We start from the raw sequence: 12565 nt of genomic DNA, 5'->3' as shown, positions 1-12565 counted from the left end.
CATACTATACAGTGATGTCATTCATATTTTACCCTAAGGTGTTCCATATGATTTTGGGGGGAAGGGGAGAGGGTGGAGAAAAGAAGGTTGGCTGGTTGTTTTATTCTTATTTATTGATTTATTTTCTAACAGAACTAAATCTCATAGAGAGAATCACACGGCATTTCATCTGTATTCATACTGCTCTAGTAACACAGCCATTCCAAAAGACTAGCTCTGTTAGCCTCTAGGCTTACACTACTAAAACATGATTAATTGATTTGCCAGTGGATCAGCAAAGGAAATTAATACACATAACTCATGCATTTCTATTTTACCTCTAATTAAAGATGAGGATATGCCTTTTATGAGACTCAGGTTTAAGGGAACTGCCAAAAGTAGTCTCTTCTTAGTTAGATAACCAACTCCTGATTCTCACTCCCAGTAGATTAAAGTGCTGCTTATGAGAAATGGTATCAAAATACTAGAGTAATACCCATCAGTCTTGCTCTTTAGCCACTATAAAACTATTAAAAAAAAAAAAGTAAAATTACTTTAACAACAAACCTTCATTTTTTTCAGTGTGATTGCATATTCATCTAAAAAAAATTATATATTTACTAAATATACTGCAACTGCTAGATGAACAATGCAAGTGACCCCACCAAATGGTGTAAGGGTCATGAAATGTAATTTCTTAGCCTTTTAATTTTATTGAACAATTACATTGTTATTCAAGCAAGTGCATTTGTGTATTTTAAAAGCTCTGAATCTTAAGTAATCAACATGTCCAGAGATTTTTCTTTCATTAGTTAATGGTAAAGAATGTGTGGTATCAGAGATACAATTCAATGTATTGCCTCAGGGCATACTAACAATAGTGAGGTACTGAATATTGAAATGATTGTGGAGACAAAATTCCTATGTAATTTAAAAAATGTAAATTTAAAAACTATGTAATTTAGTATAACATTTTATGAAAAGCAGAGTTATCCTACAGTTCCCTAAGAAACTGGAAAGAAGGTCTAATTAAGTGACACTGAAATTCAGATGGCACACATCTGTCCCCTTTCAAATGCATTGAATTTTTCTTTCAATTTCACTGTTGCATGCTAGTTATTAAAAATGACAATAAAAACATACAACATTGACTCATCAATCACACAGGTAACTTCCTTACTTTAGTATGGATAGTAATTCAAATCATTCAAGCATTCAAATCTATAAAGATTAAATTCTGATTATGGGGGATTGCAAAGGTTTTGAAAACACAGGGTAAGGTATCTTTCTAACTTTAAATATGGTTTGGTTATTTTATAAGCCAAAGTGTTACTGCATCTGAAGGACACTAACGAATACACACACTTTCCCGAATCTTTCACATGTGCAAAACTTTCACAGGTGTAAAACATAAGCACCGAACATGCTAATTATTATGCAGTGACTTTTGTCATATGCCACATAGCTGGACACTGTCCCTGTCCCACCCAGTTACATCTGATTTCAGAGCATGAGAAGAGGCTGGGAAGAAGGGGAGCAGTAACAAGAGCAGGACCCATCCTGCCCTCCTGCTGAGTAACAGTGGCCATGGAGAAACAGAGCTCAAAATTCAACCATTGCCTTGACTAGCAGAGACAACTGGAGAAGCAAAGCAAAGCCTCATCTGAGTGACCACAAGGCATCACACAAAGTTAAAACTGATGACACAAGTAACTGTGTGTAAGAGTCGGACTGGGCTACCTAAGGAGAAGAAATTGTAAGCAAGAAAATGACATGGATTGTACAAACTAACAGCAACTTATGGAATTTTCCTGATTTCCTGCTACTATAAATTGTTCTCACATTTGCAAGTCTGAAACACTTTTGAACGTCACTTTCCATATCCCTCTTTCAAAATTCCCATCCATTCCACCTTCCTGAAATCCTTAGTCTGATAGCTATTTTACTTTTAAACTTCTTTCCTGCTTCCCTTTTCCATGGCTGCACTTGAACATTTCCTTAACTGCTTTCTCACCAGTACTGATGGGTCAAATTCAGATGAGAAAGAAATTATTATACTAATAATGCATCAGCTATAGCTAATAGCTATAGTTAATTCTGAATATTAAGTAATTAAGCAAATACTGAAAGAATACAAGGGAGTGGTGTACCAAGAGACTTCAAATAAAAAGAGGATTTAAAAAGGCATTTGTTGAGTAAAGCTCTGCAAACACTTTTGTTGCTGTTAGAGGCAGGTTTAAAGTTTAATTCACAAGCGTTTGTTTACCATGCTGACTTACCCCCATGTAACTTAGACGGGCTGTTTCCTGGTGGGTTCTGAATTTGGAAATTCAACATATTGGTGCTCCCCTCTCAAGGTTCCCTGCAAATCCAACCACAAAACTCTTTCTAACTCACCTCTGTTTTGATATAAACTGCAGTAACTTTTTTTTTTTTTGAGAAAGTCTCATTCTGTTATAAAACACATATAATAAATACTTTATGACCCTAGGTTCAGCTAAACAGCTTCACCATAAACTGAGATATCTACTAAAATTCAAGAGGTGCATTCTCATCTTTCAGTTCTCTGATGTTTCCTCAGGATCCTCTCCCCCACAGTTTAGCTGTTTGTATTCCACACAGGCCAAAATTGAGATAAGTTGGAAAAGCTGAAAATTAGGAGCCAGAACCCATGGCATTCCATGGACTAAGCTCCCTTTGCAACTCAGGAAAATATGCAAAGGTATTACCTAAAATTTATATCATTCTATCTTCAGGACTGCTTAGATGTGATAACTTGAATATGTGGTGATACTCCAAAATAAGTGAAGTACCTTAAGTGAAATACCAGAATATACTCTTAAGAATTCTCCCAGCCTTGTATTGAGAATTTGTCTCTTCTTCAAACAAAGTGACAAGACGCAGAGGAAAGGAGAAATCCATAAAGGAATTTGATAATTATCTAAAGGCTGCACTAGAGAAACAATGAATGTCACTGTAAGACAGTTGTGTTTCCTATTGCTAATATTTCATTTTCTCCTTTACTGGGAAGAGTATAGTGAAAGAAAATCTGAGAAAAACAACAGTATTTACATTACCTGGTACTTAGCATGTCTTTAGAAACAATAGTAATAACTGGTTGAGGAAGCCAAGACCAAGAATATTAAGGATACTCCATGTGAAAGACTTCTCTCAGAAAGGGTTGATTTAGATAACAGTGTTTCCCTGAAAGGATGATTCTCATCATAAAATGAAGCTGGAATTCTGCAGACAACCTCTTCTCCAGCTATGGTGTACTCTGACAAGTATGAATTGCAAGGACCAAAAAAGTCAGTCATTAGCTATGTTGTAGAGCTACATTACAAGTCAGCACCTTTTCTTATAACAACAGGGAGTATGGCCTTATGCCACACTACATCATTATCATCTAGTATATTATTTTTTTTTTTATAAAAAAGGTCACATTGATAGGCGCAATAATATTATCAAGGGCCTTTCCTTCGTCCAACCCAGCAGTTGGCTGCATTTAATTTAGGATGACAAAAGCTTTACATCTACTTATATAATTAATTACAGATTCTATTTCTGTTTCTTTAGTCTTTTAAAGCTTAATTTGCTCAAATCTAGCAGATTTCCTCTCACTGTCATGGATGTATGAAAGATAGGAACAAAAAAATATAGTTTCCCAATCACTGATAATAAGAAACAGGATTTAAAATGCAGTAGATGTAATATACTTGGCTTACATAATTAAGGTCCTAAAATTTACCTTGGTCTTGTGTGTCAGTGGTATGGGAGGATAAGATAGAGTTTTAGATTTAGAAAGTCTCTAGTATAAGTAAAGCATGAAAAGCAGAGGCAGACGAGTACCCCCCAACAGTTAATCTTGGAATAGAATAGACACAGACGGTCCTACCTCTTCTGGATGTTTCTGTGCCACCGATACCAGCTCTTCAGAGCTACTTCTTGAGGTAGAGGGTACCACATTACCTGGGGCCTCTGAGACCACCTCATTTGACGGCTCGGAGTCCTGAGGGCAACAGAGACAAATAGACCCCTCAGCAGCGTGTTGATGTGGTACTCCAGGAAAGAGAGAGTTCTCAGAGGAGCTGTGCTCTGATCACAGGAAAACAGAGAATACCTGAAGTCTAAAAACTCTTTTTTACAGTGGGCAACTTGTTTCACCCCAGAGGCAAAAACATCTGCCATATACGTTCCCTTAAAATGGCAATACTTTCTTCACAAGAGCATTTTAAGCCTTAGTAAATAGCTATATAGCATTTCAGAATTGAAAAGTTCTGAATAAGCATGCTTGTTTTGCCCATACCTACCCCTGCTCCTAAACTGCAAGGAAGGGAAAACTACAGTTCTTCCCCTTATTGAAGATGGAAATTCCTGCAAAACAGCCGTGACCATGCTAGAACAACCCCACACAAATGTATTTTATCAATTGCTGTAAACTGATATAGCACAGAAAACTGGTAAAGCTAGAGGAGTCAGTAGATGACTGTCAACTTTAACACTACAGTCAAATAAGTAAAATGAAAACACTAAAGTAGTTAACATTCTTCTTTCTAAATTACCTTTACATTGAATTTGCAATGCAATGTGACTAGATTAGTCAAAATAAAAATCACTTTAATACCTCCACTGCTTCACACAGTGGTTTTGATAACTGCATAGATTGAGATATTTTACCACGGAGGAAAAAATCCATTAATCGGTACTATCTCTACTGTGCTTGTAATGCTCATTACAGAAGATATTTTAGTTGTCATTGCTTAGCAAGCAGAATATGCGCTTTTGATGTATCACTTTCTCTCTACAGTCATTAATTGCAAGGAAATCAAGATTATACTTTCGGAAACTGCAAGCTGCAAAGCTCATTATTAAGTTTTTGACATGACAACTTCTATAATGTAAATTCAAATTTTGTACTAATAATATTCAGCACTTGCATTTTAGCCCAATATCTATGTTTGGACTACTGGAAGGGACAAAGCTGTGGCTCAACACCCACTACTGAGAATCACAGGGCAGACCAGATGTTGTAAAAGAATACATGGAGGGGGTTGCTGGAGGCTAGAAAGTTGGAAAAAAGTCTTTGGGTGGTCTTTGGGGGTGTTCTCTAGTATCTCTATTTCATATAACTTTTCAGGTGAATTCCTGTAAAACAAAAATAAAAACAACAACAACAACCACAACAAAAACCTACTAAGCTTAACTATTTCAAATAAAGCTCTTTATGACTTTCTTTTTGCACCACCTCTCCATTACTTAGATTATTCTGGCCCATCCTGTGGCCCATCACCTTAAGTTTAACATTCAGTGTCAGGATAACTACAAGGAAAAGACTATCTCTTCTTGTTGGCCCAATTAGCCACAAACTGACTTGAAGTACTGAACCATGCTATTTTGTTTACTCCTTGAGGACTAGAAAGTTAAATCATTGCCATGCAACTTATCAGCTCAGTATGTTTCCAGAAGCTCTCCTGTGCTACTTACAAAAACAAAAGTAACAACCACATCTGCTGGAAGAAAATGATGTACTTGTCTAAATTCTTTGGTTCAGTGATTTCTCTCCTTGAATTCTGCCTGTCTTTTGTGCCTAAGAAAACTTTTATTATGTTGTTATCACCCGTTGCCAGATAATGGTGGCAACATTGTTTTTTGTTACTTATGTTTTTTGAAAGTAATAAACAATGGGTTTCAAAAATGGTCAGAGCAGCAGTAATTTGGTAAACATATATTCTTGTTTCATTTCTTTTGCTTCAACAGGAGCAGCACATCATAGATGCTCTCCCCCTCCCTCCCTCCCCCCCCCCCCCCCCCCCCCCCCCCCCCATCAAGTCCTGAATATCTTCTTCCCGACCAGCTCATCCATCCTTCTCAATAGTTCTCTTAAGGAACTAATATAGGGCTAACATAATACATCAGTTTTTAAGGATACATCAGTTTTTAAGGAGATGGATGGAAACCTGATTTACTTTGTTGTTCAAAAGCAGATCAAATAAAGCACTTCTGTTCCAGTTACACTGGTTTCACTATCTCTTTTCACACTGCTGTGCCACTTAGGAAAACTGTGCAGAGCCTGAACATTTGTATGAAAAGCAATCTATGTTCTAGACTAGTTCAGCAACACGTGAAGTACAGCTTTTGGAAATAAACATCCTCACTAAGTGGAATGTGACCCATTCATGTAAGGTACAATGACGAAAATGTTGCAAGGTGCAAGTAAGAACATTCATAAAGCTTCTTCTTGGTGTCTTCTGAGTGCATGGTCAAATGAACAATGAACTAGTAAACAATTCTGGTAACTTGCACTCAGACAAATAAAATCACCTTAAAAGTTATTAGCATTGTTTGCTTTTGTAAATGTAAGGCATACAATCTGTATCACTGACACAAAACAGCTATTTTACTGAAGAAGTGGTAAATGAAAAAAAATGTAATTCAAAAAAAATTTTTTCTGTCTTCCCCCCTTATTATTTATATCATAATACACTGGGTCAACTTTGCAAAAATATTTGCACTTGTTGATCTGTAAGCCTTAACTGTAGCTGTGAAAGACTTGACTGTTCATGGATGTGTAAACAACACAATAGATAATTTGGTGCACATAATTTCTGGTGCCTAAGCTCTTCCCATTTCATTAAAATGTTATAATATTTCCACCCTATATAACTTAACTGCATTTTCAAGTCAGGTCAACATAGAGCTTTCTAATGAATCACAATATTTAACTATATTAATCAATAACTAATGGGGAAAAACACTATTAAGTGGTACTTCCAGTTTCCTGAAAATATAGACATTCTTAATGGAAATGTAAGTACATCATAAACAAATAAACTCAGAATGCTTGGTAATTATATTTTTCCTGCAAAATTCTGATTTTGAATAAAGCTCCTCAGAACATCATTTTCTTGGACTTATGAAACCTTAAAGAGGAAACATGAAATGTGTAGACATTCCTCTGTGTTTATGCAAGAAAGACAGCTCTGCTTTGAACTATGTCTATTGTCATATGACCTAAATATTCATGCAATTTAAGATACCACAACAGCATTGGCTTGATTCAAACAGTTCTGGGAAAAAAAAAAAGAAAAAAAAAAAGCATTTGAATTACATGTTCATACAAACACATAACAAATTGGATATTCTGGTCCTGGGATGGAACATGCATGCTAGAGTCATGACACTGGTGGTAGACCCTCCTTGGCAGCAGACACAAAATGGTGGTGGCTTCAATGGAATGGCTGGGGCTGGTTCAATTCGGAGTCTTGGACCTTCAGCATTTATTATTAATATTATTATTTTAATTAAGGCTATTAGAGATCAAAGGTGATAATGAATGGTGAGAGGTGAGAAATCAAAAATGTATCCAACTGTAATGCAATTCCTTCAAAATGCCTAGTCTTTTTCTCCCTTTCAAGCTGTTAGGCACACTTGTTATTTGCATCTACTGTAATAGAAGTAAACATTCTTCTTTTAGTTTTTGTCCTTTGCTGTGCAGAAGTATCAATGAAACAACACACTGAAAAATCAATAGTGCATACAGACCAGATGGGGATTTCATGTGTGAGCTACAAAAAAGTGATAGATTTCAGAGGAAAATATTTACATTTTATGCTATGCTTAATTTTATTTGTTTTTGAAGTCCTAATTTGAGGACCTCAGTATTTTTACTTTATTATTATTATTTATTTTTAGAACAGACCATTAAATTTCACTTTAAATACACATATATAAAGATATGTGTTTTACATGTATGTTGCAGATATATACATGTCAGTTGCAGACGTACACTGCCAGTGCTATATTCATAATGAATGCTATGGAAACAAAATAATGTCACAGTGTTTACCCATCTATGTTAAAGTCACAACAGATGTAACTCATAAAATGGAAGCTCTACACAGCCTTTGATTTTGAAGAAAATGGAAAACTATATAAACTTCATTAAAAAAATACTTAAAATATTTGCTAGAAAATGTAAGAAGATCCATCTGAAACAAGATGGAAAAACAGTGTCATACAATGGTATTTATATCAGCTAAGCATCAGTTACTTTGTCTGCCATTGCTACTTTAAAACAAAACAAAACAAAACAAAAGAACCCAAACACACCAACTCACATCGCCCAAACCCTTTATAGATAATTTCAAGCTGTCAGGTTTGAATATGTTAACTCTGCATCAGTTTTCATGTGTCATCTTCTAACTTGGTCCAGTTGAAAATTACAGAAGCCATAAATTAGCTTTAAACAAGCTTTGAATCACCCTGGAACTAGTTTTCAAATTAAAGAGCCGTCAGTATATTACACGGTACTGTCATTTTATTACCCCAATCAATTCTGTGTGGCCTGAGGTAGAAAGAAAATGGATGCTGTCTTCATTTGCAAAGGGTTTATCTCTTACACCAGGCTCTGAAAACATGACTGCAGTAATGAATTGGAAGCCAAAGTTACTAACAAAGACTTTTAACAGTAGCAAAGTAGAAATATTTGTCCCTCTTTAGACTTACAAAAGGAAAGGAGAAAGAAAAAAAAAAAAGGGAAAAAAAAAAAAGCCCCTTCTAAAACATGAAGCCAGCTTCTTAAGGCTGAAGGACTATGGGAAGAAATGAGCCTATTTTTGTTGAAGTGCCAACGTGCTTTTAGCCTCCGCAAGCATCATTTTAGTACTGCATTTAGTACCCTGCAGAGCAAGGTCCCTCTGCAGCCCAGGGGGCAGAAGATGCCCTCCTAGCAGCCAGGTGCTCTTGCCCTCCCCTGTTCTCCCAGGTGCTTACTTGGGAAGTCTTAAGTCAGAATATGGTAAAATCTAGTAAATACAAGGTATCTGTAGTTCTTCACAGTTCCCAGGCAGACAAAGTAAAGCCCTAGGAGGAATGTACTGTTTATCTCATTCTATTTACACATGAGATCAATCACTTTGTCTTTCTTAGGATTTTACTCTGTGCTGGTTAATGAGGAAAGAATACGGGCTTTAAAAGTCCCACTTCACATCTGTAAAATTTCATTTCCCTTTTCTGTTCCTACTTTGATACTTTCCTCATGTTAATTTTCTTTCATATTTGACAATCTCCTCTCTTCCTCTGCCCTCTCCAAAGACACAAAATTACAAACATAGCCTTTAAGGCACATGTGCTAACGTCCTGCACTGCCAGTCACATAAGCAACACTCTTGTGCTGTCCTTGGCTATGTTTTCTTTCTCTTGGGAATGGACAAGGATTTCTGTGTGCATACACTGTCAACACAACAGACTCTCCTCCTCAGCTGACTCTGAAACTACTTCAGTTCATGCAACAAACCTGAACCTGGATCTAAAACCTCTGCCCTCTTTAAATGCAGAAATCAAAGTAAAAGCTTTTATAATTCTCTATTTTCCCAGTACAGAACCTTAATTACATTCTTTAGCTTCACACCTTTTGTTTGTTTGTTTTAATCAAACTCTGTGCAATACAGAGGAACTAGTAAAGTTACACAAAGTTTCCAGTATATACCAACCTGTTTCAATTTTTTATCCTTCTAACTTTCTATAAACTACAACACTGATAAAGCAAGCTTGCATCTTTGAAATCTGCCGACATTTCCAAGTGTAAAAGCACAATTTCCCTTTACTGCTGTTTAAAAATAAAGATGCTACTATTGCTTAGCTTTCATTAAAACTGTTTGAACAAAGTATTAAAAGAAATAAGGTCATATGTTTGCTCAAGATGCCTTCTTCAAATGGATGAAAAACAAACAAAAAAACAACAAAACAAACAACCCCCAAACCAAACATTAATCTACACATACTTTAAGCTAGAAAGAGTACTCCCAAAATAATGTTTTTCATGTTTATTCTTCCAACTTTATCATATGCAAATAGAAACAACAAACAGCAGAACATTTTACTATTTGAAGATATCATCACTCACCGACCTCTGGAATCTGAATTAGTTTCCCCTTTCTAATTTTCCACATTTCCATTAGCCAGTGTACTATTCCTACCTCTCCGTGGACTGAATCCTCCACTTATAAAATCAAACTCTCCTAGATTATTATATTTTCCTTTTACTCTCCCATCATTCAAAAGCTGTCTTTCAGTACCCACTTTTATGACCCTAAAAGTCTCTGAATTCAATAACCAAATGTTAAAGCACCGTAATTAATAAAAATACATAAAAATAAAAAACTAGAATTAACTATGAAAATATGGGTTGTTGACACTAATCTCATCTCCTATACATAATGCAAAGGAGTACACCTTTCCTGTTACTGTCACAAACTATGACCATTGATCACAGATACACTGTAGCTCAAACTATTAGCAAAAAAAAAGAAAAAAAAAAGTATAATGATATAAGCATCTATTTGTATCACCAGAAATTTTTAGTCTTTCTTCAATAAAGGGAAAAAGCCAATATCTATTTTTCTTGTGCTATATCCTCCATGTTTCAGATAACTTTGTAATTATCTGGTGTACCAGAGCAACAGATTTTACATGACTATCCTTTTGCAGGATATTAATATACTGGCAAGACTGCTGTACTACACTATTATCATTGCATATAACGGTAACTCAATACCTTTTCCTTTTTTGCTGATACCGCTTTCTTCCTAGTTATTGTTCTGATATATATTTTTTATTATGATTTAGGATTGAGGCATATACTATAGCCCCCAAAATTATTTTTATCCTAATTTTAAAAGAGTTTTAAAAGCTCTTTAAGACAATACACGATTTATTACTGCTGGATCAGGATATTTCATCTTCCCCATGTCCATTTGATACGGCCCACGTGTCTCCCATCCTTTTTTCTTTCTCTAAAAGAGGTAAGACCAAAAGTTGCATAACAAATTCTCAAACATATCACAAGCATCTACAGTAAGCGTGCCTCTCATTGTGCTGCACATATGTGTCATACAACTTGCAACAGCTGACTTCAGTGTATTTATAGAAAGACACTTGTATTTTACACCTAAGGTTAAAAATACATTTTCAGATCAACAAATGTCCAGAGACACCTGCTATTAGCTGTGAAAGGAGCTGCTGCAACTATAATTGCTCCATGTGTAAGAAAACATTTGGGTTTGCAGTCCTCTGTTTCCATGAGCGGTATTTCTATCCTTCAGCAATGGTCTGGGGCTGACCACAGTAGTATATTTATACAGTGTCTCCAAAAGATAGCTTTACTCCACTTGTATTTGTTTTCAAGTCATGTTTAAGCCACCCCAAACTTTTCAAGCTCTTGGAGCACAAAGTGACCACACTCAGGAATCCAGCACCATTAATTCTGCAGTATGGCACAGCAGCAAACTTACTTCCACCCTTCAGGCCAAGCTGCCCATTCACACAATTTCTGGTCCAAGCAGTTTGCTTCTCCCCTCTTCCACAGCTTGAGAGAAAGCGTACACAACATTCGCTCACAATACTTTGCTAACACATTGCTTGAACTAGAAGATTGGGCACTTGAGAAGATCTCTGCTCAAAAACCAGCTGCTTTATTCTAACAAAAATAGAACATAGCTTAGAAAAGGCTTTCTTTCACGCACACAATCTTCAGATATTATGCATCAGCATGCAGAGTGCGTCTGTCAGATGTTGGAACAAAGCTTTAAATTGTATCATCTAACTTAATTCTCAAGACAGGGTCAGCACATTCACTGAGCTTTTTTTTCTTTTTCCTTTGAGATGTCCTTTAAGTAATATTTATTTAGCTTCTTACATCTTCATCAGTACTGATTCTTGCTTTTCAGCTCCTTGAAGTTCAGATTTTCCCAACATAATGCAAAACAGAGTGATGTTAAAATGTGTGATCACCAAAAGCATCACAAAATTGTCAGACTACTTATTAAATCAAAATTGGTTTTCATCTCTCCCCACTTCCAGATTTTTTTTCCAGTAACAAGAGGAAATAAAGGGATTGCACAGTACATCATTCTTGCAGTCTGAGTTTATTACGCAAGTTTTATAGCTCCCTAAACTTTCCTCTTATGGCATCCTTATCTGCCTGTGCTTCAGAGGTTTTCCATAACCACTCTGTCCTGCTCTGGGGGAAGGCTCTCTGTATGCCCTCCCCATCCTTCTTTCAACTTTACCACAGCCCGAGGCTTAAATTCATTCTATTCTCTCCTGAGAAGGTTTTTGTGTATTCCTCCATGTAGAATTTTCTCATTCATAACAACGTATGTGTGCTCACATTTTCCCTTCTGTGCCAAGGGCTCCTCTCGCAGTCCCATTAATTTTCCCCCATCCTGTTTCTCTCTCTGTCTCTAGATCCCCATCACCAAAAGATACCATATTTTACTTTAAATTTTTAAAGCACAGAAACAAAACATTAATTCAAAACTATGAAATATTTTAAAAGAAATCAATCCATCTATACAAGAGCACTCATATAAAAATGTTTCTTATATCCTCCTTTTCAGATCTCATTGTAACATCTTAATGTGCCAAATTAAAAAATAAAAGCTCACAGATATCCTTTAACAAGCCTCAAACAAATATGTTAGGAACTCTATTTTGCGGGTGCCCCTGATTTATTCATTCACACTGGTCAGCAGACTGCAGTAATTAAAGAAAATTTCCATGTAAGTTTAAACTACTCATAGAGCTA

The 12565-nt window shown here is 35.9% G+C and overlaps 2 protein-coding genes across 3 annotated transcripts in view; both read right to left on the bottom strand.

The window, feature by feature from the left end:
* Positions 1-12565, bottom strand: part of TMEM106B (transmembrane protein 106B) — a 1075577-nt gene that overhangs the window by 448935 nt on the left and 614077 nt on the right. The gene's annotated exons all lie outside the window — the stretch shown is intronic.
* Positions 1-12565, bottom strand: part of PHF14 (PHD finger protein 14) — a 164408-nt gene that overhangs the window by 32744 nt on the left and 119099 nt on the right. The window contains 1 exon segment of the mRNA XM_035545388.2: positions 3875-3988. Coding sequence (XP_035401281.1) covers positions 3875-3988 — 114 coding nt within the window.

Source organism: Cygnus atratus, chromosome 2, assembly GCF_013377495.2.
Source record: "Cygnus atratus isolate AKBS03 ecotype Queensland, Australia chromosome 2, CAtr_DNAZoo_HiC_assembly, whole genome shotgun sequence".
Classification (NCBI taxonomy): domain Eukaryota; kingdom Metazoa; phylum Chordata; class Aves; order Anseriformes; family Anatidae; genus Cygnus; species Cygnus atratus.
Note: the sequence above shows the minus strand (reverse complement) of the source record. Positions and strands in the feature narration are given on the sequence as shown.